General features: G+C 35.6%; 2 protein-coding genes across 8 annotated transcripts in view; both read right to left on the bottom strand.

Moving 5' to 3' along the window:
- Window positions 1–38: 38 nt before the first annotated feature.
- Window positions 39–12,603, bottom strand: LOC135842109 (cytochrome P450 4c21-like). 5 transcript variants are annotated; one of them, XM_065359467.1, is made up of 12 exons: window positions 12,210–12,599; window positions 8,730–8,833; window positions 8,554–8,638; window positions 8,281–8,469; window positions 8,120–8,189; window positions 7,622–7,748; window positions 7,488–7,542; window positions 7,279–7,385; window positions 7,104–7,172; window positions 6,860–7,031; window positions 5,134–5,313; window positions 4,659–5,002 (listed from the first exon to the last, which is right to left on the bottom strand). In XM_065359467.1, the coding sequence occupies exons 1-12, from the start codon at window positions 12,376–12,378 to the stop codon at window positions 4,836–4,838; spliced, it is 1,494 nt and encodes a 497-aa protein (XP_065215539.1). In that variant the 5' UTR covers window positions 12,379–12,599; the 3' UTR covers window positions 4,659–4,835. The 5 variants fall into 5 exon arrangements, with proteins under 5 accessions (XP_065215542.1, XP_065215539.1, XP_065215540.1 ...); XM_065359470.1 differs by lacking the exons at window positions 4,659–5,002; window positions 5,134–5,313 and adding an exon at window positions 39–276 and having other exon boundaries at window positions 12,210–12,602; XM_065359468.1 differs by lacking the exons at window positions 4,659–5,002; window positions 5,134–5,313 and adding an exon at window positions 6,370–6,759 and having other exon boundaries at window positions 12,210–12,603.
- A 5,470-nt stretch (window positions 12,604–18,073) lies between these two features.
- jbug (filamin-type immunoglobulin domains fbug) overlaps window positions 18,074–25,202 on the bottom strand; it is a 118,600-nt gene continuing 111,471 nt past the window's right edge. For 2 of the 3 annotated variants that reach the window (XM_065358860.1, XM_065358861.1), the window contains 9 exons: window positions 24,722–25,009; window positions 24,444–24,578; window positions 24,066–24,350; window positions 23,840–23,978; window positions 23,613–23,755; window positions 23,383–23,517; window positions 23,101–23,283; window positions 22,839–23,020; window positions 19,455–19,630 (listed from right to left, as the gene is read on the bottom strand). In XM_065358860.1, coding sequence (XP_065214932.1) covers window positions 19,562–19,630; window positions 22,839–23,020; window positions 23,101–23,283; window positions 23,383–23,517; window positions 23,613–23,755; window positions 23,840–23,978; window positions 24,066–24,350; window positions 24,444–24,578; window positions 24,722–25,009 — 1,559 coding nt within the window. In that variant the 3' untranslated portion in view covers window positions 19,455–19,561. Of the gene's footprint in view, window positions 19,019–19,331; window positions 19,426–19,454; window positions 19,631–22,838; window positions 23,021–23,100; window positions 23,284–23,382; window positions 23,518–23,612; window positions 23,756–23,839; window positions 23,979–24,065; window positions 24,351–24,443; window positions 24,579–24,721; window positions 25,010–25,202 lie in introns of those variants that run through there. The other variant, XR_010557990.1, reaches the window with a different exon arrangement.

Genomic DNA, 25,202 nt, shown 5'->3' with positions numbered 1-25,202 from the left:
ATGGTTTTTAATTATAGGCACTTGAAATAAATACCTACTTAATCAATGGGAATCAAGTGGTTTTAACTCGTGGCCTATTAACTACACATTACAGAAAGAAATCACAGAACTGATTTTTAAAAATTCAAACAGCATTGGGATTCATTTTTTTTTCGGTGGGTGAGGTAAACAATATGTAGAACATGTTTTTTTGCGCAATTTTTTCAATTAAATAGATGTTGACTGGGCAAGGTTAATAAATTCATTTTCTCGAAGCAGAAGATAGAAGCAGCCAGGCTGTAAAAAAAAAAAAAAAAATGAAAACTACCTATTTGGAAATTTACGGCGAGTAAACAATAAGAAGACCTATTATGCAATTTGTATAATTATGTGCAATAACTTAGGTATAGGTACACGATACATAGCTCAAGTAGTTACTCGTATCTACGTCATTCGGGGGTTATGATAATTCGGGCCATATCTAATGAAATCATTTTATCAAAACGTTCAACAAGCAAGAATCTGCATAATTATTTGGATCGGTCGTTAACCAATGCTGTGGCCTGCGGATCTGACGTCTATTTGCTGAAGGTAAAGTAACAAATATTTTGGTTTGGATGGAGATGGAGTGTTTGTAACGAGGTTCCGCTTCTTGAGTATTCACCTAGCCACTCCGTTATCAATCGACAGGTAGGCATCATAAAAATTCTAGACAACTATAATATTGCCAAATTACTCGTAACGTTTACAAATTGTCAATTCCTATTGAGCTGAAATTTGGCTCACTGAAAAATCATTTCATCCAAGCTCCAGAACAAAATTTTGAGCTCTCGATAATGATTTTTCGATTTTTGGCGAATGTTTGAAAATAGATAAAGTAACCTATGTAATGAGATAGGTATTCATTTTCTACAAAAAGAGTAAAATATTGAAATAAAAATTTGAAAGTCGCTATGGACACCATTTTCCAGCTGGTCTAAAGTCTCTTAACAAAAGTTGACTTTTCTCCAGTTATCAGTTATTCAAATTGCTCCAGAAAACGTTGTACCGTAAACTGGGGTAACATTGAAATCGCGGGGTAACATTGAAGGGTGCGGTTTTTCATCATATTATGCTCCATGGCGGTGGAACTATGAAGTATGGAACAATTCTGACACCGGGAATGGATAGAGTACACTTTGGCGATTATTTTTCCTATTTTATCATTTTCAACTAGTGGTTCCAACACCAGTGAAAAAGCAAGCGAAAAAAAGTGCTGTTTTTATCAATTTTAATTAACATGAAAAGCTTGGTGTCTGGAATTTTGAATTTTCAAAGATCGAGTCAAGTGACATTATAGATGTGTTGGTACATCTCCCGACTATAAATTAGCGCATTTGTTCATGTGCCAAAGTTGTTCCCTGAGGAGTAAAAAAATAATATTCAAACTGGGGTAACTTTGAAGTCTATAAAAAAATCATGAAATTTTGGTAAAATTGGACGAAAATGCATGAAAATGCTTGTAAACTTGTTAAAAACGATGTGAAAACTTGAAAAACAGCTCTAAAATCATTAAAAAATCATAAAATTGGATCAAATTGGCCAAAATGCATGAAAAACGCCTGAAAACTAGAAAAATTCCAAATTATCATTTTGGAGCACTCTTTCATAAATTCAATTGTGAATATGGATCATTTTGTAAGTACTTGACGCGTATAAAGTGACCAAAAAGTGAATACTCATGTTTTTGATAATTTTTGACCTTGATTGAAGCACATTTCAAGGGGTCTTCAAAGTTACCCCAAACGCTGGGTAACTTTGAAGGGCACTTCTTTTGGCTCTTGCGCTTGACAGGAAAAAGGTAGGCAACTTCTGTAACCGCCAAAACGTAGTGCTGACATAGCTTTATCAAAAGCACCACACACATTTCCCCTACCTCCGCCATTCATACCTCTAAACATAAAAAATACTGAAAAATCCTTCAATGTTACCCCAGTTTACGGTAATCAATTTTTAAATTAAAACAAAAAAAAACTCGTCAATTATGGCGACAAATCACTCGAAATTTCGTATATTCCACTAACCTCCCTCCCCCCTTCCACCTCACATCGATCTGGAACCTCCAGAAAAAGTTGACTTTTCTCCAGCAACTTCAAATCACTCCGGACGGCTTTGTAAATATTGTACTTAATTAATTTCAGCTGCTGAAAATTTAATCCCGTGATAAGACCAAGGTCAATATTCCAAGTCGATTAATGCTGGTGAAATTGCAAATCTCAGGTGACGAATTGAAAAGGGTATTTTTTTTACAAATTGGAAGACTTTTAGACGGGGAGCCCGCTTAAGGATAAATTGCACCCACCCCCCGTCGATCCTACGGGACAACTTTTTTCTTAAAGGGGGAGTCCTAAGGAACATTTCTAGCCCTTGTACTGAAAAAAAGTTGCCCTACTTACAAAATGGCGGCCATTTTGATTGACAGGTGCGCTGAAATCGCAGATTTGCACAAAATTTTTCAAACTGTACAAAGGTAGATCAAAAGATCAAGCCAAAATTTATCACCTGTCAAATTTTCAAGTGCTAAAGTGCGTTTTTCGATTTTTGGTGAATTTTTGAAAATCAAGTTTAGGCCAAAAATGAGGGGAAAAAATCAAAATTTTACCAAATTGAGCAAGAAATCTGAAATTTGGGATACATCCTATTTTCGACATGCCAAATCGATTGGAAACTGTTTCTCACGCCGTTTTGAGTAGTTCTGGAGCCTCCAGCAGATTTTTGAAACTCGAAATTCCCACAAAATTTCAGCAAAATGGAGTTGGAAAGCTGAAATTTACTCTGAAAACTAATATACGCAGCGAAGTCAACTGTGGGGAAATTTCAAGTCGTTTTGGAGCATCCAGTGATTTTTTGAAAATTACTGGAGCCTCCAGTAGATTGTTGAAACTTTAAATTTCCTAAAATGTTCATCAAACGGAGATGGAAAGTCAAAATTCATTCTGCTAATTAATTTTAATACGCTACGAAGTCGTCTGCTAGTGGATTTCAAGTTGTTTTGGAACCTCCAGCCACTTTTTGAGAGGTCGTATGGTGTTTTTTGGAAAATTTAAATTTCCAAGAAGTATAGCTGGAAGCTTCAAAACCATTTAAAACCATGTGAAACCACCATGTAGTCGACTTCATATCGTATTGAATAGTTTGCGATGTAAATTTCAGCTTGCCAACTCCGGCCATTTGGTAAAATGTTGCGGAAATTTCAAGTTTCAAAAATCTACTGGAGACTCCAGTAATTTTCAAAAAGTTGCTGGAGGCTCCAAAATAATTTGAACCCACCTGAAGTCGTCTTCAGAGGGTGTTAAAATTGGAGTGTAGAGTAAATTTCAGCGTTCCATCTCCATTTGATGAAATTTTGTAAAAATGTAAAGTTTCAAAAATCTACTGGAGGCTCCAGTAATTTTCAAAAATCGCTGGATGCTCCAAAACGACTTGAAATTTCCCCGCAGTTGACTTCGCTGCGTATTGAAATTAGTTTTCAGAGTAAATTTCAGCTTTCCAACTCCATTTTGCTGAAATTTTGTGGGAATTTCGAGTTTCAAAAATCTGCTGGAGGCTCCAGAACTGCTCAAAACGGGTTGAAACAGTTTCCAATCGATTTGGCATGTCAAAAATAGGGTGTATCCCAAATTTCAGCTTTCTTGGTCAATTTGGTAAAATTTTGATTTTTTTCCCCTCATTTTTGGCCTAAATTTGATTTTCAAAAATTCACCAAAAATCGAAAAATGCACTTTAGCACTTGAAATTTTGATAGGTGATAAATTTTGACTTGATATTTCGATCTACCTTTGTACAGTTTGAAAAATGTTGTGCAAATTCTATGTTGGAACGCAAGATCTGCGATTTCGGCGCACCTGTCAATCAAAATGGCCGCCATTTTGTAAGTAGGGCCACTTTTTTTTGAGTACAAGGGCTAGAAATGTTCCTTAGGACTCCCCCATTAAGAAAAAAGTTGTCACGGAGGATCGATGGGGGTGGATGCAATTTATGCTTGAGATGGGCTCCCCGACTATATCTTTACTGGGATTCACGGTCATTTTCCCGAATCCGAAATCCCGAATGGACATTTCCCGAATGGGATATTTCCCGAGACAAAACAATTTTTTTCAGGGAGTAGGTCTAAGAATCACACACGTAATAATGCATCATTCACTGCTCCTTCTGACAATATTTTCATCTCACTTAACAGTTGTGTTGGTTACCTATTGCCAAGAGAAACTTCCTGTAACCTAGATGTTCTACCATACGAGTACTTTTGTTTTGAATCGGTGAATTCAATTATCAGCCGTTTGCTTGATATCTGCCATTGAATTTGAATCTAATTTGGCCTGGACCCACATGCACTTCACTTTCTCATCTTTGATTTGGCATTCATCAAAAATGGCTTCTAACAGTTCTAACCGCTGAAACCAGAGCTGAGGTTCCTTTTTTTCAAACAGTGGAGCTTTGAGGCCGAGGTTCTGGGAGAAGGAGGTGTCATTGTCGAAATTGAACTGTTCACTGAACAACGTTTTTACAAATAATTTTTATCAAGAAGCAAATGGGTTCTCAATCGAAGCGAATCATTTTCACGAATACAATATGAAATTTGAACGTCGGGGCTACCACTTGAAGTGCACTGGCTTCTTGATACAACCATTGAAACATACTTTGATCAGTTCGTTAAAACGTTTATTTAAACAGTAATCCTACATCTTAAAACTAAAGTTAGCAATGTATTCGTCAGTCGCTACCGTCGCTAGAGATGTGATGTGAGAGGGAGAAGGGAAACATGGACAATAGAGCAGGTTCCGAGAAAGGACAGGACAGAGAGTTGAAAATAATGTTCACGATACTCTTTTGGTAAATTTTATGGGATAACCAATTTTGCTGCCTATAGCTAAATGCGACGTCAAGTGATCTCTCGTCAGTTCTTTTATATTTGTAGATAGATGATATTTTCGTATAACATACACGATTTGAGTCTTGGTTGACATTATGGCATACCTATCCCCTGTAAATGAATAACACCGTCTCATGTTGATCCAGTTCAAGGTAATAAAGATCAGATTCAAAAGCATTATGATAGGTATAGGTATAATTTACAGAAAAGAATTGATAGGTACTCATTTTTATGTATATTACCTATACAAGATCGTGGTCCATACCCAAAACTCATAAAACTACCTTTGGGTCGAGTTTTCACCGCTTCATCGCTAAAGTGTTCCGGATCCCACTTATGTGGATTTTTATACAACTCGGGATCCTGGTTGGCAAGATGTATAAGTGGTATGACAATGATATTAGCTGGTATAATTGTATTGTCTAGAATCAGGATTTTAAAAAATCACACATGAAGAAAAGAAATCACTCCACAAGATCGACTTTTTTTTATCGAAGTAATTGATAGCCTTCAAGTCATTATAGTGGCCAACTGCAGTGGGTTCAATTGTTTAGAATATAAAAATTTTTAAAACACATGGTTGACATAGTGTAGGTGGCCCGCACTGCTTAGGGGGTACAGATGTTACGTACCACTTAAGCAGATGCATATTTTATCTACCCCTTAAACCGATAGGTTATGGAAACGTGTAGGTATACTTTAGAGATGTAAAAATATACAAATACTCCGTGTATTTGTATATTTGACGTCACTGGCGGTTGAACCCTTCTTATAAAACAAAGATATTAAATTATCTAAGGGTTGACAGCCACCAGTGACATTTATACCCCGAGATAGGGAAAATAACCAATTAAATAGGTAAATTTATTAGAAAGAATGCCAAGTAGCGGCTTCTTTGATAAATTAAGCGATTTCTTTGTAAATTAGCGCCTTCACGCCTATTTTCCACCACTGACCCTCGGGGGAGGGACCAAAATCACCCTTTTTTCTATAAATACTGGGATTTTGGCGCAATTGTTATGAGTCGACTGTATATAGTGCACAATTGCGGTTCCTCAGTGTAAAAAATACGTACAGCCGCGTTTAAGTCTCCTTATCACATTATTTCTCACCTTAAGTGTAGAATTTGTGGTTTGTGATAATGGAGCTCGCGTCCTACACCCTTTCAATTAACGCCACCTCGTATGTGGTTAATACTAACGTAAATTTGATGATCATGGATCCGATGATCTATAATTTGTACCTTTTTTGGTGGTTCGCTATGGTGCCGGTCATATGCGAATCATGCAAAGTGATATTAGTGCCTCTTTTAGTTAAGTCCCATCGCCAGCCTTTGGTATTAGTAAGGCATCGAAGAGATGGGAAACGTGTACAGTTTGGGTAAGTAGGTTCGAAGTAACTTACTTCAACTAATTAATTTAGCTATACCAATTAATTAGTGGCGATGTTTAATCTGCAAGCATAGGGGGTTTTGTGGGTTAAACAAATGTATTTTTAATGTATTTATTTATCTTAATGGAGTGTAAACATTATTTCATCGTGTTTCTTTGGGTTTTTTATATGTATTCATTAGAGCTGGGTATCTCTAGATAATTTTAGCTACGATGTTTGTAATTTCTAAACGATTGTACCATGATGTGAAAATGATTATATTCTGCCTTGAAACGGTCCTTAGGCAACCATTTATATTTGTCAAAATCTAATATGTTTCCTATGTAAATTACGTTTCAATAAAATGTTTGTAATTTGACTTGAATGTTGGAATAAGTTCTTTCTTCATTTCATAATAATTGACTATAGTAGATCTGCATGACTCCAAAAGCCTCTCTCTGAGCTATCTTGGCAAATAACACCATTCACATTCTTCCCTTAGAGAATGTGAAGAAAAATCTAATCAGCTAGGTAGGTATTATAATCAGTACCAACTTAGTCCAGTCATGCTTGTATCTATTATATCATGGTTTTTACCTGCTAATATGCATTCTTTATGAGTTCGTCTTAAATTAACCACTACATGAGTAAATTTTCTTGACGTTTCTTTGACGCATTGTTCCAAATATTTCAATTCATGGAATAAATGATCCGCAGTAAGATCGTCATTGTCTTTGAAAAGTTCGGAGATTTCTTTGTAAACTTTTTGCTATCACATAAAACATTTGTATGAGCTTCCAATCAACTGCTTATCATTATAAAAAGAAAGAAGTGCGCTTACTTGAATATCTTGATACATGGCCAGCATTAGAAGAGTAAATCCCACATTTAATGATGTAGTTTCGCTACCCTGTTGATTGAAAAAGAAGAAGAAAAATATATTGCTATTTCCAGGTTAAAATGTAACTCTACAATTTCAAAATGAAAAAGGAAATTCAATACAATTTTACACTCACTGCCATCATTATATGTAGCAACTCATCTCTCATGCGTGTTTCAGTGAAAGTTGGCCCTTGCAGGCTTCCTTTAACGAGTAAACTGATAATTGTTTTCAAAGAATCGTCTGCGAATGTGCAAAACATAATATCATAAATTAGGTAGGTAGCAATGTGACGTAGGTAGGTACTTTAAAAACATGACGTTTATTTAGTCGAAATTTACTCACCATTTTCTTCGAAATCTTTTCGGTTCTTATTATTATTCAGTTCGTCCTTCAATATCTGAAATTAAAAGTAAAATTTAAGAAATAGGTAGATACCTAGATTACTTTAGGTGGTTAATTTTATGTTAGGTACCTACCTTAGCAGGCAAATTACGATATTGTTGGATAACATTTTCTTTTCCTGTTAGTTTTAAATACATTTTGTAAACAAAACGTGGATACAACCAAGGTCTTGTTAGGCGCTTCATTAGGCCACGAAATGCCCTACGGAATGACAGTTTACATTATTGAGTACCAATTTAGGTATTCAAGTGATCATAAAAATTTCTGATGTTCTTAAAAAATTTCCATCTACGAATTTATAAAATGAAGGAAGAATTTAATTTTAATAAATTATATGCAGACCTTCATTTTGAGTCGAAAAACTCTAAAAAAAAATCAGATCATGAAGCGGAAGGTACGAGAACGCAGAGTAAGAATATTATGATTTCTCTTCGCAGACAAATTCGTTCGGGAAATTTCAATGTGAGTAATAAATTTTTTAAAAAAATACCAATAATCCCAAACTTCATATTTTTTGAATCCACTCATTAAATAGCCAGCTAGTTATTATCAGAAAAATAGTAAAATCTTACAGTGCCGCAGCATGAGCAAATTGTTTTCCTTCTTCTCCCGTGCTATTTACTGGTATTCCGATTGTGTTTTCTGAAAGAAGAATTATGCAAATATTTTTTCTCTATAGTGCACGCTGGACTTGCATCGAGAAAAAAATCAAGTTCAAAATCATTTTTCTTACCTACAATTGTATCAACATTAATTTTTATCAAAATATCTCGGCAGTCAAATACTTGGCCAGAATCTGCTGCCGGCTCCAAGGAGTTCACAAGAAGTGAAGCTTTTTTCTTGAAAACGTCAACGTATCTCGAGAGCATAAGTGAACTGAAAGCTGGTGCGAGGATTTTTCTCGATTTTTTCCATTCGTCGTCTGTAGAAATTTTCAAATGCAACGTAAAGGAATGCAATCTGAAGGAGGCATTAAGAAGAAATTTACGTAGGTGCCTGATCTTACAGTTAGCATTGAGTAATCCCGTGCCAAGCCATTCATTTGCAAAGTTTAGCAAGTTGTCACGATCTTGAGTTTGGTTGGATATAGCCTATGAGAAGTAACAGTGGGTACCTATTTATTTGTTTTGTTATACACAGCTTTACAAAAGAAAGAGAAGAAAAAATGAAGACAACTCTTACTATAATATCGTCGTATTTTTTCAAAGCAATAATAGGAAAAGGACCCAACCAGAAAAGTAAACGACGATGAGGTCCCAGTAAATTTTCAAGTGTTCTCTGCATATCTGATTCATAAAATTTCCAATCAAATTCGTATTACTAACAAAGTACATACCTATATGTATACCTCTTAAACCAGTTGAAGTTGAATCAAAAGAGCATGCAAAAACACAACACCACTAAAAATAATTTCAATTGCTAAAATGCATTTTTATTTTTTCGGCAAATGTTTGAAAATCAAAGAGTCAAAACTGGGGGGATCAAAATTTTACCAAATCAAACCATTATGTAGGTAGGTACTCAACCTATTGATTTTTGACCACCTCCCCTAATGATTGGTACCTGTTACATCAATGAAACGAGATTGGATTTTTGGAGAAATAGGGTAAGACTGAAGGGTTTTGAGCTATTTCAGGTGAAAGGTTTAGTGACTTTCTTAAACGGGTATGATATGATCTGGACAGGTGAGTAAGATCAAAGATGTGGGAGATAGTGAGTTGGACTTGACATATAGAGCATATAGACGATGTCAATAAAACTTCACAATTGCATCACTTGACACTTGACAGGCAGCTGTGCTGTGACTGGCTGATCCCATTATCAATAAAATTTTTGGCCCTGAATTAGCATTACGTTAAATGGGGAATTGGAAATCTGTAAAGAAATAAAATGTTGTCAAAAGCACTTTCGAACAATTGTTGCTTTACCATCAGCCAATCACATTGCAGCTGTCCGTCAAGTAAGGTCATTGTGATGTTTCATTGAAAATAAGTTAAATAGACCATTGGAGGTGATTCTTTATTGAAGAGACAGAGAGTGGGTGAGGAGGGCATGGCCTGTACGTACACTTCCTGGGCAATTCTTAAATGTTGATGGTGAGACTTTAGCTGGGAATTAACCACAAACATATGACTTCCATCACATCAGATGATCAGACACATGGACAGGTGTTTCTGGTACAGGTGACATCTTTAGTGTCTGCTTTTTTGCCAAGTCTGCTGTTTCATTTCCCAAAATTCCTGAGTGGGCAGGAATCTAGGCTATAGTAATATCCATGTCACATTGGAGAGATGAGATTTCTGAGGCAATTGAATGTTGCTTAGATTTATTGGTAAGTATGTGAGACTAACCATAAAGTTGTTTCTATTTCAGAAAATCCCCCTGCTACATACATTTGCACTTTGCAGTATTTGTAGTGAAGATTTCAAGATCTTAGTTGAGAGATGGAATTTAGTGAATCTGTGAATAGTACAACTTTGTCAAGTCTGCTCTCTAGAGCCCGACCCAAGCACCTCAGTGACAAGACAATCTTGGCGAGTCACAGAAACTTTGAGCCGGCTGGTATGGCCCAAATTGGCTAATTTTTTGATAGGTTGTGCCCAAGGGTTTTGGCTACAACATATCAAAAAATCAGCCAATTTGGGGCTTGGACCATACCAACCGGCCCAAATTTGAGATTTTCTTGGTACCTTGGCACCTGGGTCTGGTGCTGTTGCTCTCAATTGCTATGTTTAAAGAAAGAAGTATAATGTATAGTTCATGTGAAAGAATACCGAACAAGCCCAGAAGCAGAAATTGCAAAATCTTGCTATCATGATTCACAAATTAATGACTAAACAACCACAATGATCCACTGATTTCAACCCATTGGTGTAAATGATATGAAATAATTATACTCAGCAATAAAGTTATTGATGACATGACAGTTGAGTGGAGTACATAAATGTGCAAGTAAAGTGATGAAATGATGTATGAAATGAGATCAAGAATACTTGTTTTTCTGGGTTTTTGTAGGATCTTCTGGATAGAATGGAGGAAGAGGATAGGTACCAGAGCTGAAAATGGTTACACTACCCGCTTATTGGTATCTGGTTAAAATACTGGCTAAACCCGCTAGTGGATGTATCGAGTTGATTTGGGTACAGATATAGTAGGTAGCATAGAGTGAGCACAACCCGATTGTTTTCGCACTTAGTCTGCGCACACACCCCAAAATTTGATAATGCGTAAGTGGGAGGAGTTACGCTTCAATACCATTGACTTTTTAGATATGGACTGCTAGCGGTACATAAGCCAATGGTCTTGAACATAGTTCATCAGTTAGTCACGGTTTGGCTTCTGCGCATGCTGGAATTTGAAAAATGACGTCGTACCAGGTGACGATGTTATACCTCCCGCACCTCCGTGTAACCGTACACCAGGGTGGTATAACGTCACAACAGAGCTGGCGCATGCGCAAATTGCATTCCGCGACTTACTATGTTCAAGACAATAGCCGTATGTTAAGCTTATGGTCCGCTAGCAGCCCATATCTAAAAAGTCAATGTTCAATACCTGTTGTTCATATGTGTGATTGATGTCTGACAGTGATTGTTGGCAATGATGACGTAATGCCGGTACACCTTTTACACATACAACTATGCTACCAGTTATGTACAATGTGAACTGGTGTGACATTTTTTCAATTCGATACCAGCTACTGGCAAGTAGCAAGAATTTACAGTACGGGTACAGTAGTTACCCGCTGTTAGCGAGTACCGTTTTCAGCTCTAATAGGTACTTATTGTAAGTATATAGCTGAATGGAGTTTAGAATGGAAGAGACTTTATGGAAATATGAGTCATAACTGTCATAAGCGTTTAGGAGATTGGGATCAATTTAATGTCTATGGTGAGAGGGAGATAGTCAATGGTTTTGAGGTGAATGAAAAATTTGGAGAGGATGAGTTTTGATCACATAGAGGGGAGGATTTCAGATGCCTCCTGAGTGTATAGGAGTAGTTCTGAGGGTCAGGCTTGTCGGACCAGACCAAAAAACTGGTCAATAATTGCCAATTGGACAGATTTTATTTATTAGGTATTTATTTTTTTGTGAAAACTGGAATTCCCAAAACGTAGCTAGAGAGACTATACAGAACGTTTTGAAGCCACTTTTAATGTCGGTACTCAGCATGTTGAACTTCAGGAAGTGAATTTCAGCTTTTCAACTTCATTGGGTAAAATTTTGTTATAAAAATGCTCATTAGAAAGACCATTAAATTTCATATAAAGGTAGTGAATAAACGGGGAAACGATTTTTCAGGTAGGTACCTTTCTCTAGACCAGGTCACATTTTCAAAAATCTGCTGGACGCTTCAGAACTTCTCGAAACGGTTCGAATTCAATCCAATTGTTTTGCATGCTCGAAACAGAGTACATACTAGCAAAATTCTCAATTTCTCAATCAATTTGGTGGAATTTTGATTTTTCCCAAATTTTCGAGCCAAATTTGATTCTTCAAAATTATTTAAAAATCGAAAAATGCACTTGAGCGTCTGAAATTTTGGCTGGTGATGTATTTTTGCATGCTCTTCCTTCGTTGTTCATTAATGTTCCTGATACTTAGAGTAAGTATCCGCCTTTGTAAGTTTTATAGGAAATAAAAAGTTTTATTTTTTTTTACCTTTTGGTGAAACGTGAATAAGATGGCAATTTCCAATCAAAGGAAATGTCGGATACGATGGAAATTGCTTCAATAGTTCGTAAAACCTCTTGTTTCTTAATTTATCCACATATTTTATTAAAATAAAAATAATTACAATTAAACTCGCGAATATTAATATTAACGCCATTTCTTTAGAAATCAAAAAATCATTAACACATACACGATGATTTTCAATTAGGTAGGTACTTGAAATAAATAATCAATCGTGGTCTATTATTATAGCCTAGGTACCTCTACCTATATTTACAGAAAGCAATCACACAACTGATTCTCAAAAAGTCCAACAATATTGGGATTAATTTTTCTGTCGGTAGGTAGGTAAATAATATGTAAAACGTCTTTTTTAAACGCAATTTTTTTCAATTACTATGTTGACTGGGCAATGTTAATGAATGCATATTCTATTAGACTCAAAGCAGAAAATAAAAACAGTCCACCTGTAAAAAAAAAAAAATGCAAACTATTTGACAATTTGCAGCGAGGAAAGGATAAGTATTACCACGTATATTTGTATAATTATGCATTAATTATGTGCAATGACGCAGGTAGGTACCTACAAAATAACTCAAGTACATATTTATGTAATTCACGGTTATAATAAACCGGGCCATCTAAAGAAATTATTTTATCGAAACTTTCAACAATATCTACATAACTTAATTACTTACATAATGTATTTTGTAACGGTCATTAACCGCAATGTTGTGGCCTGCGGATCTGGCATCTGTTTGGGGGACAGAGTGTTTGTAACCAGGGCTGGTGGATTGGAACAGAACGGAACAACAAATGGACCGAAAACGGAACAGAACAGAACAGAACAGAACAAAAAAAACTATTTCCCATTTGAAAGTTCAGGAAGTTTAAATTCCGACTTCACTCTGGCATATTATTTCCGGATAGGTACGTGCATTAATTTTTTCATATTTTTTCCTAGTGTTCGTAGATCCCTAATTATTACAACTTGCCGAATCAATTTAATATGGTTTCAAGCCGTTTCGAGCAGTTCTGAATCTTCTGGAGTCTGCAGCCAATTTTTGAGACTGGAATGGAGGAGTCTCGATAAGGCCATTTTTTGGCACGAGACGGTTATCGACTCGATCTCTCTTAAAATGTTGTGATAAATGTCCCAAATACGAATAATCCGTGGTTAGTTAACCCAAAAACCCCATTTTTTTGGGCTCCAGGGGTTCCTCAAAGTTGTGAATAAAAAGAAGTATTTTAGGAACCACTGGGTATTATTTTCAAAAACTGTCTTAGCGTAAAATATCTCTTTCAATCCGATGAACCTTAGGCAAGGTGATTTTCCTACTTTTGACCCTCGGGGCAGAAATAAGGGTGGGTAAATTTTTGGAAATATTTAAACCATCATTTTGAACCGCCCCGCGAGGGCACAGGTTGTTGTCACTAGAGGTAGTCTCTAGGTAGTAGCTCGGATCATCAAGAGGAGAGCCAGTCCCCCAGGACAGATGAGAAGGCGAAGACAACACCAGGGGTATTCTGCATGTCCACATCGTGCGGGGTGGTAACATGTTGCTGTTCGATGGACTCAGAATCGATAAACATGGCTAAAGCAGAATTCTCCAGTTGGTTGAACAACGGGGAGGAGTGGCAAGTCGAAGGCCAAGCCTCTACATAAATACGGATTACAAACAAGAATGCAATAAGAGCTGCAGAACACCAACAACTCACTCGTTCCAGCCCTCAGGGAAGCGCAAGAGCTTCAGAGTGAGTAGGCGAACACCAGCGCCTAAAAACTGGCAAATTCGGCTAAGGGAGTAAACCCCAACAGAAAATCATGGTGGAAGGCAACGAACCAACACCATTATATTTCCCTAGAATTATATGGACATCAATTTAGCAACGGCCTTAAGTCTCCTCCAGGCTGATCCTCATCCGCCAAGGCAGCTGGATAGGTTGCTAAGAATACGCGGAGTGAAAACAAGGCGGAACAACATCAACGTCGCAACCTGGAATGTACGAACTTTGTATAAAATTGGACAACTTGGGCAACATGGAATGTACAAACTTTGTATAAAATTGGACAACTTGCTATTGTCATTAAAGAAGCCAGGAGATTGCAAATCGACGTGTTAAGAATAAGTGAGACCCGATGGACTGGAAATGGTAGATACTGGGTGGATGAAAACTATGAAATGATCTTCGCTGGGAAAGGCACACACGAACAAGGTGTGGGTATATTAATACATACCAGAATCAGTGATAAAATCAGTGCCATAATTCCAAAATCAGAGAGGATACTACTTGTGAGATTGGAGGTCAAGCCAAAACCAATAGTGATAATTCAAGTATGGTAGAGATCATAAAGAAATTAAATCACAGATTGGAATGGCAAAGACCGCTTTCAACAACCTTGCCAATGTGCTGGGAAATCGAATGATGAGTATAGATCTGAGAAAGAGAATTATGTGATGCAGTGATGCTACGTATGGACCATCTGAAGTATTCCTGCGAAACATGGACCATGAGTGCAGAATGCGAGAAGAAAGTATCTGCTTTTGAGATGTGGTGCTATCGAAGGCTACTATAGATCTCATGGAAGGACTTCATTACCAACAAGGAAGTATTAGCAAGAATAGGAGAGGAGCGGAAAGTCGTAGTTGAAGACATCAAAAACAGAAAGCTAAAGTATTTAGCTCATAAAATACGAGAAAACGGTATTTTCATGCTAGCGGTACAGGGGAAAATCCAAGGAAGATTGACGAGAGGGAGGTACAGGGGAAAATCCAAGGAAGATTGACAAGAGGGAGGAAACGATCGGAACTGTTAACAATAAACTCACCGGCCAACTCTCCCTGCAAGACCCTACCCTGAAAGAAACGATCAGATACACTAGATACCGGCTAATATAGATGGACATAGAGGTCTGCGCCGCCGACTCACGCCGCCCCCACCGATGAATTTCTGAGGGACTGACTCGCCGCCGCCGAAAAGAATTCATGATGGCGCGCCGCCGGCCGCCGCCGCCGACGATTTTCCGGCGGCGTGAGTCGGCGTTGGGCTCTTTTTTCATTAATTTTAGTGTTTTTCATTGATTTCAGTCCTTTTTCTGTATTTTATAGAAAAATTAGAAATCAATGTTTTTAGAAGAAGATTTCTTATCCTCAAAAAATTCACTTTTTAGTGCTCACATAACAATAAATGAAGAAAATTCAGTGTTTTCATTTTTCAGCATACTTTGAGGCTTGTTTCATCGGCGTAGTGGGCCACGCCGGTGCGCCGATTCACGCCGCCGACCAATTTTACCCATTACGCCGCCGCCGCTGTTTTTCCGTCGGCGCAGACCTCTAGATGGACATATACTCTTATGTTACCGTTGATGTGTTTACTCCAGGTAATGTATGAAATAACTAGTTATTTCATGCATTACCTGAGAAAGTGTGAAATTTAATTTTTTTCTATACTTTACCTAGTTATTTCATTCATATACGAGGGGTGTATTGTTAAAGTGTGAAATCAATGAATGAACTGCGATAAAGTAAGAAATGACCGTTAATTCAAAGCTAGAACAAAGTTTCCCGCCACAGAATAACCTCCAAGCCCCAGGGTCAGATTTTTGGCCACTCAAAAAAAAAAGTTTTTTTCATTCTGAACTTTACTTTCAACATTACACCGTTGAGTGACCATGATAGGTAGAGTGTTTAGGTTTGCAGGGATCGATAGCAAATTCAACGTAGAATTTTTTGATATGGTCAATAAGTGCACCAGATGAATCGGAAGAGTTGTACCAAGTGAAATAATTGGAAAAACATGTTCAAAAATTGACATTTTTTTTTTGATTTTGTAAAAAACCTAAAAAACTTTTCCTCGTGACATATCCTTTTCATCAGTTGCCTTGAATTGAAAAAGTGTGACATTTTTGGTACCGCAAACCCGAGCCTCTCCATCTCAATTTGTAAAAATGTTTCACTATACTTTCCATGCTGAACAAAAACTTGGAAAAATTCAAAAATTTCCTTTTTTTACTCTCATTTAAAAAGCTGGTGCAGTTATCAGCCACATCAAAAAATTCTACGTGAAATGTGCTATCGAGCCCAGCAAACTTTTAACAGTTCATTTCATGATTTAACTGATCACACCTCGTTATTTCATAGAATAACTAGATTCTTCATACATTACCTAGATGAACTATGAACAATTTACTTGCATTAAGTACTTTTTCGTTAATGTATGAAATAACTAGTTATTTCATACATTACCTGGAGTAAACACATTAATGGTAACATATATGCTATCTCCTGTAAAGGAGCGCGACTAAGATGACGACGACATTTTGAACCTATTCCTTTGAACTTTGAACCCTGGGGAAAAGCTTATTATAGTTTACTAATATGTGAAAGACCTTCATCCAACCAAATTTTGAGCTCAATAAAATTTTGCACTGGTACTCAAAAATCCAATTTTCATAATTTCGATATTTTGGGAACCCCTGGAAAACTAGAAACCTGCGATTTGCGCGAAAGTAACATTTTGAGGTATAGTATATTCAATTATCTAGATGAAAAAGTTTAACCACGCTCCCTCTATATTTGTGATTTGAACCCTTTTTTAGAGCCCCCCCTCCCACTTTAAGCACCCCTTAAAAAATGCGTTTACGCATGTTTTTTCAAATAGATTGAATAATTTACATTTGAAACACACTAGCAAATGCTCGATAATTTTTCATTTGATTTTTCCTGTAACTTTCATAATTGAGCTGTTTTGGGTGAAATCCTGAGAGATATTACTTCGTTGAAATCGTGAAAACGTGATTTTAACGTTTTTTCGAAGGTTTTCAACGAAGTAAAACTCTCAAAATTTCACCCAAAAAAGGCTCAATGGCATTTTTTGGAAGTCAGAATTTTGCAAAATGCAGCTGGAGTGTTCAAAACGGTTCGAAACTACCGTCAGAGGCGTCAATAAACTCAGCAGGTTTACGATGAGGTGCGGTGTGAATTTCAGCTTTGACTGCTTTGAGCTTTCCTTCTCCATTTGGTAAAATTTAGTGATCATTCGCGAACGAATTGATTAGTTTTTGATACCTAAATCATTCACGAAGGAATTGATTCATATAAGTGACTCGTTCGCGAACGAATTGATTGATTTACCTATTTAATTGGTTTTTAGTGAATCATGCACGAACGAATTGAATATAATTTTTGGTGAATCATTCGCCAACGAATTGATTAGTTTTTGGTAAATCATCCACGAACGAATTGATTCATATAAGTGACACGTTCGCGAACGGATTGATTTAATCGATTTTTAGTGAATCATTCACGAACAAATTGATTAGTTTTTGAAAAATTATCCACGAACGAATTTGATCTATGTACCTAATTTTGAAGACCATTACAACGTTCCTGAAATGGCCTTACTATTAATTGAGGCGACTTATCCTCTTGCATTTGTATTTTTAGTCATTTTTTGGCATAAAAATGAGAAATTCCGCTGTATAATATATTCATGAGAACCTGAAGGAGATATGTAGGTACATATGAATGTAAACACCTGTGATATTTTATGAAAAGCTAGCAAATAGTTAGGTATGCCCAGACAGAAATTTCATGGAAAATGGACCTTGATAAAAACAACTCTGCAGTTCAACTTTGTTTTTCTTAATAAGTACAATACTTACTCATCTACTGCCATGAGCGGAAAAAACATGCTTAAAAATATAAAGCACGAGTTCTCCGCGAAGTGGCGAAGTGGATGTACCAGATATCTATCCAATAATACCCATAGGTGTTAAAATTACGAGTACATTGCACCATTTCCGCTGCAGTGAGATCATGCGATGTAATTTTTGAAAAAAAATTTCACGCTTCGATTCACACATTTATTTAATTGTTTGTTGTTTCATTGCGAATAGGTATAAGGTTAACCAGAATAATTGTAAACAAGGTACGGTAATCGTAGCTTATGCTGAAAGATTGTTTTATCATACGAGAAATTGATCCTTAAAATTAACCAAGGGTAATAAACTTGATAGATGTTTTTTTTGAGTTTTGAAACTGGTGTCTGGGACTTCTTTTTTCACTTTTTCTACAAACAGGAAATTTTCCTAAAAGTTTAGTCACTCTTAAAAAACAAAAAAAAAAATTAAAAATTTTTTTTTTATTTGATTTGTTGTCTCAATTTTGAATTATCCTCCTCCATCCAACTCTTCCATTATTATTCTGAAATATTACCATTCTAATCGAAAATTTCAGTTTTCAAAATTAGACATTCAAAAAACAAAACTTTTCATTCTTAGAAATTTTTCTGCACGATTAAATCTGTCGTTTCGGGTGAAAGAAAAATCCAAGGCGAGAATCAGACACCAGAAATAAATTCCCCGCTACAAAAACCCCCCTCGTTCGAAATTCCCATTCGATACGCCCCAAAATTCAAAGGTTTATTTTTGGGGTAAAAAATGTACTTCGTATTTACGGCGAACCGGTTAGGCAATTTTATTAACACCTCTGTTGCTCATCAATGAACGCCATTAATTTCCTGTTGTGGTCCGAAGAAATCATTTTTTCCATTTTTGAAGATGTTTTCCAACTAATTCCAGGTCGCCGAGACCGAATCCGGTGTCCAATTCGAGCGCTTGTGCCTTTTAGATCGTAAACTGTTTCTTTTTTTTTAAAATTACGAGACGAGGATCGATTTTTAATGTTATACTTATTTGTGCTCCAGCGACTTCAATTTAGTCAGAAAACGTAGGTAATTAAAAATGCAAGATTCGATGGCCTGTTTTTTGGCTTATTTTTAAGCCGAATTCTTCACTGAAAAGTAAAAAAGAAAAAAATCAGTTTTATAATAAAATCGTAAATCACTTACCGATTTTTCAAAATTGTATTCTTTTACTCAGAAATTTATTGTATTTATTTCTTAAAACATTTCAACAGAAAAGTAAAGAATGGTTTTGATCGTGAGCTCAATGGATGAACAAAAAACATCCCTCCCTCCTCATCTCCTTCAACACTTGAATTTTTACCATTTTTTCCCTCAAATTTAATCATCTGAAGTGAAAATCAAAATCGTCCGATACTTATATCGATTTACGTATTATCGCGATAAATGTTAGTAAATATGTACTTTTTGTGGTAGCACATGCATCGTCGAGTTCCAAAATCCATTGTTAGTAACCATTCAATTACTTTACAAAAGGAATTAACTTTTTTTTGGCTTCCTATAAAAATCAACAACAACAACAATTAATAACAGTTTAAAAAGTTTGTTTTTTATTTAAAAAATAAAACTTCGTACAAAAATTAAATAAGTTAAATAATTAAATAAATAAAAAAAAATCGTATAAAAAAATTTGTTTATGGTGTTATATGTGCATATCCGGTTGAGTATGCGACACTTCCGTATAGATCGGAAGCGGGTGATCCCTGTAAAAAAAAAATAAATAAATGAAATAAGTCAGGATAATCTACATGTAATTGAAAAATTCAAGTGAAGTGAAAATTTTAATTTCGGAAGAAGATTTGGGATTGGAAGTGAAATGATTGAGAAAAAAATAATGAAAATTTGAGTCGATTTGAAGATTTTTTTTCTTACTAAAAAAACCAAAAGATGGTATTTTAGATTTTTAGGAAATCGAATTTTTTATTCAATACATTTGGGAATAAAAAAAAATAATGACAAAAAACAAATTCAATATTTTCAATTTTTTATTCCTCAACTTAATTTCTAATTCTTCATTTTTCCATTTTTTAAAATTTTTTAATTCTTTAATAAAAATATTTAATTTTGCTTCCTTTTCAATTTTTTCATTTTTTTTTTATTTTTCAAAAGAGCAGGCAAATAGCGGTTTTAAAAAGGAAAAAATTGGTCATTTATAATGTTTCTTTTTTTTCTGAAAAAACTAAGAAATTGATAAAATATTTCAAAATAGAATCCCGAAAACACACCATTCGATATATTTATCACTCGACTTTTCATAATTTTTCAAAATTTGGCCCCTTTTTCGAGGCATAGCGGGACATTGTGGGGTGGGACCCAAAAGTAAGTTCATATTTGCGCTTGGTGACCTCAAAAACATTCCATTTGATATATCACTCGACTTTTTGATGATTTTTTGAAATTTTGGCCCCCTTGTTGGGGCCTAGAAGGAACATTGGGGGGTGGGACACAAAAAATAAGTTCATATTCGTACTCAGCGACCTCGAAAACATACCATTCGATATATCACTCGACTTTTCACGATTTTTCAAAATTTTAACCCCCTTTTTGGGGCACAGAGGGGCTTTGAGGAGTTGGACCCAGAAAATAAGTTGGTATTCGTATTCAGCGACCTCAAAAACATACTATTCGATATATTGCATGTCCAGATTCGTTTTTCAAATATATGATTCAGTTATGTGTTACTTGAAAAACCAAGCATCCCCCACCAACCCCCAGGGAGGGATGAAGACCAATCAATGGTGGTGGGATTAATAGTTGGGTGAGTAGACTTTGTAAAAAAAATTTAAGCGAAAACGAATGATATTAAGTGGTAACTTTGATCAATTTATTGGACTGACTTTTTTTCAAACACTCACTCTTTCCACCCCTTTTTTCAGACACTCCTCTTGAGGTATGGGTATCGAGCCTAGTATCAAATTGTCGAGAATTTGAAGGGGAACATTTTTAGTCATGGTAGTTTTTCTCGTAAACCTAATATTTTCGGAGTAAATCGCAAAAAACGTAAATCGGATCCGGTTTTAGCCCCCTAAAAAAATTAGCTCCAGGGTTAGGAGGTTCGGGTTTTTTTTGGTAGTTCAGGGGGTTAATCTGAACACATTCACGAAGAAAAAATTTATGTGCCAATTTTTTCCTTTTTGCCCTCGCTTTTTTATGTTATTTTCCTGCTCTATTCTTTTGTTTGCTAATTTCAGTAAGTGGATTTCATTTTTCAATTTTGCGAATTTTTGAAAATTCCGGTTCAAGTTTTGGGAAAAAAGATTAAATTCGAGCTCTTTTGAAACCAGATTTGTAGATTTTTCAGTTTTGAAAAAATTGTCATGAAAAAGATCAAAAAAAAAAAAAAATCCGACATCTTTTCAACACAGGAAAATCCAAAAATTTTCTAAACGCTCAAACTGGCTCAAAACTACTACCGAATAATTTGAAAGCTCAAAAATAAGGTATAGGTATAGGACTGAAATACTGAATGTGATGGAAAATGGAAAATGGAAAACTGAAACTTGCAGAAATTTTGTTTCAAATGTTATTTTTTTCGAAAAAAAAACAACCTTTAGCAGCCAAAAAAAACGTAAAAAAGGACTTTTCAAATATTACTGCAAAAAAAAGACATTTTTTCCAAATTTTCGTCAGAAAAGAATTTTTGAAAATTTCTAACAAACAAGCGAGATTTTTATCATTTTAGCAAAAGTCACCGAGCTCTTTTGGCAATTTTTGGGCAAAAATAAAACATTACAATTTTTAATAATTTTTGACCAAAAAGTAAACCACTGGCAAATTTTTACGAAAGCAGGATATTTTGGCATTTTATCGTAAAAAAGCAAGATTTTTCAGTAATTTGGTAAAAAGTGGGAATTTTGATCAATTTTTTTTTTAAAAAAAGCGAGATTTTATGATAATTACTGGCAAAAGATGATACTTTCTTGCAACCTTTTGATAAAGAAGTGTATTTTTTTTTTAGAAAATATTGACAAAAAGCAAACTCTCAATTTTTGAAAATGTTTCTCAAATTTTTACTCCTTCCTCTAAAAAAAAAAAAAAAAAAAAAATGCGAACTCAACATAAACTTTTTATCAGTTCCTTTCACAACTTTTTTTGGAATCTAATTCGAATTTTTTTACAATAAGTAAACAATAAAAGAGGAAACGATAAATTTTTCACTAATTTTCAATGAGAGAAGCAAGACTACCTAATGCAAAACTTTTTATTCTGTCTTTACAGAGCTTGCAAGTTTTACTAGACGCCCTGTTGATTTTTGAAACAGATTATAAATTTTGTAAAATTAGAACCATTTTTGCCAAAATTTAATAGGTAATATTCTTGCAAGATGAACTTCAAACAAAATGTTTACAGTTGCTCATTTGAAAAAGGTTTTTTGCTTTTTAATTGAGATTTTTTCTCAGGAGGGGGGGGGAGATGGGTTATTTTGAATTTCAAAGAAAATATGTTGGATTTGTCCAGTATGCCTGACTGAATTTTTTTAGTTCCTTTTTCACTCAATTCATCGTTAAAGTTTTGGCTTTGAAAGAAAAGAACAACATTTTTCAAAATTTTTGCTTTTCATTTGTTTGAGCCAAATTATTAGGTAAAAATTAGTGAGAGAGCAAAAAGGATTCGGGATATGCACAGATGAACTGATATCAGACAAAACGCCAAATCTTGATCAGGGTTGCCAAATTTTACCAAACTATTTTGTGCGATTATTGATTTCAGAGTAAATATGAAGTGTTTTGGCACCCTTTACCAAAATTCAGCACTTTGCCTCGAAATAAGATTGATGCATAAAAGAAAAAAAGGAAAGAAAAAAAATTCTGAAAAATACGAGATCATCGCAAGATCAGTGATCCAGAAAAATGAGCTAGAGGATAAGATAAAAAGTACGAAATAAAATTGAAAAATTCGCATCAGACAAACCTGCAAATATCTATTCAGTTCTTGTTGGGTATCAAAGATCATAACCATGAATGGTGATCCAGGTACATGTTCTCCGGCCCATTTAACTTCTACTCTGTAGTCTCCTGGTTCAGTTGGATCGTATTTACATAAAATTGTTCTATCTTTTTGACTCTCTCTTTGCATTTCGACTCGGAAAGCTCCTAAAATTTCGTAGCCAATTTTTAATATTTGAGATGTAGAAACAAAAAAAAAAAACACATAATTTTCAGCTTATTCGTACCTTTAGGTCCTCTGACTCGAACGGTCAATTGGCCAGCGCCGGCTCCTCGAGTATCGCAAATAAATCTACTTTGGAACATGGCTAAAACGCCATGTTCGATGCCAGGTCCGTAAACTCGAACCTTGCTCGGGTCAGGGGCTCCACTCACTCTAAGAACGAATGGACTTCCAGGTACATCGACACCTAAACACAAAACAATCGTTACAATGTATTTTTTTAAAACTCAAATTACAAGTATTTTGATCAGAATGAGATCTCAATGAGGTATTTTCCTCTTCGTACCTCCGTATTTAACGGTAAGAGTATGTTTTCCAGGTTCTTGTGGTTTGACATTTAATGTGAAAGTTCCATCTCCGTGGTCGTACAGTTCGCAATAAGCTACTTTATGAGGACCTACGCAATGTGCACTTAATTCTCCTGTAACATTACAAATGTACCAAATTATTAATTTCGATCCAGCTTTGAAATAATCTGATTTAAAATTTAATTGTCAAAAGAGAAAAATTCCTCACCTGGTCCAGCTCTTCTAGTATCAATAAAACTTCTAATATCTTTGCCAACGGTACCGATTCCCAGACCATCTCCGGTACACAACACCTTACTAGCGTCACAAACCGCATTAACGGTAACTTTGAGAGGACATCCTTTGACTTGTCTGCAACACAACAATAAAATTCACATTAGCACATTCTATTTCCCAAAATACCCCATTACTCAATCTAGTTGGAAATTAGCTCACCTATCAGACCACATGACATTTAATAAATAAGCTCCAGGATTGTTAGGAGTATAGCTAGCTTTATAAACACGATCACTGATATTCTGTAACGATACTTCGATATCGTGTTTAACTCCAGTTAACGTAACTTCAGGTACGCCTGTTTTTTTAAACAAAACCAACCACGAAATTACACCACGTTCACGAGGGTACGTAAAATACCCCCAAACGTAATCCTTTCACTTACCAGGACCAGCCTGCGTTCCATCAATGGTGAATTCAGCCTGTTGGCCACATATAGCGGAAGCTAATCCTTTACCAGTTAATATGACTCTGACGCCACTGGCTGTACTTTCAGCTAATCCGTGGAAAGGCGAATTTGGCAGAGAGAATCCGCCATAAAGTAAAGATAACGAATGAGGTCCAGGATTACGAGGAGTTAGCGAGCATTGCACCGTATCTGGACCCAAGTGTTCGATATTTACTGGTATTGTGGTGCCATGAGGAGCCTCACACGTGCCCACAAGTTCACCTACACGAACAAAAGGCCAAATTGTATTTTAATATTAAAAAAAAATTCATCTCTCAAAAATACTGATGTTGTTCAGAATCCATAGTCACGTACCAGGGCCAGCTTGTGACACATCGAATATGATTCTAGTGGTCGTATTTACAGTCATGATGAATTTGCCCGAAAGTGGATTATCTCCGACTACCCTGACTCGATTTATATTCACAACGAAGCAATGGAACGGTGATCCTGGACGAACAAAAATTTTTCATTAGGTAAAGTACGAAAATAAAAATCGATATTTTTTAACCGATAAACAAAATAAAAAATAAAAAAAATTGAAAAAAGTAGAAAAATATTTTTTTAAAAATTAAAAAAAAAAGATTTTTTACCAGGTATATTTTTGCCATTCCACATCACATCTATATCGTAAGTTCCAACCATCTCTGGAGTGAAAGTGACTTCATATTCGCCTTCGTTCCCTGATTTGGCTGGCACAACAGAACACCTGATAGGTTCTCGAGTAGGAGACGTGATTTGGACGACTGGTTTACCCTGAGCTGATACGCTTCGAGCCGAGATGAAAAATTTGGTAAATGTGTCGACTAAAGCTTTAGATAAACCAGGACCCCAGGCTCGACCGAAACCCGAGTCTACGACAGTGAATGTTAGAGGTGAATCTGCAAGAAAAAAGAGATCATTTTTGGAATCATTTGGGTTAAATTAAAGTCTGCAAGTATAGAATAATTCAGTTGGTAATTTTTTTTTCATGAGAAAATATCTGACAAGAGAACCTTTTGAATTGATATTCTTCGATTTGAACGAAACCAAGCTAAATCAAAAGTCGAGTTCATTTTCAGGTTTTTGGAGAAT

This window comes from Planococcus citri, chromosome 3, assembly GCF_950023065.1.
Source record: "Planococcus citri chromosome 3, ihPlaCitr1.1, whole genome shotgun sequence".
Taxonomy (NCBI): Eukaryota; Metazoa; Arthropoda; class Insecta; order Hemiptera; family Pseudococcidae; genus Planococcus; species Planococcus citri.
The sequence above is the reverse complement of the archived record's forward strand: the minus strand, read 5'-3'. Positions and strand labels throughout refer to the sequence as shown.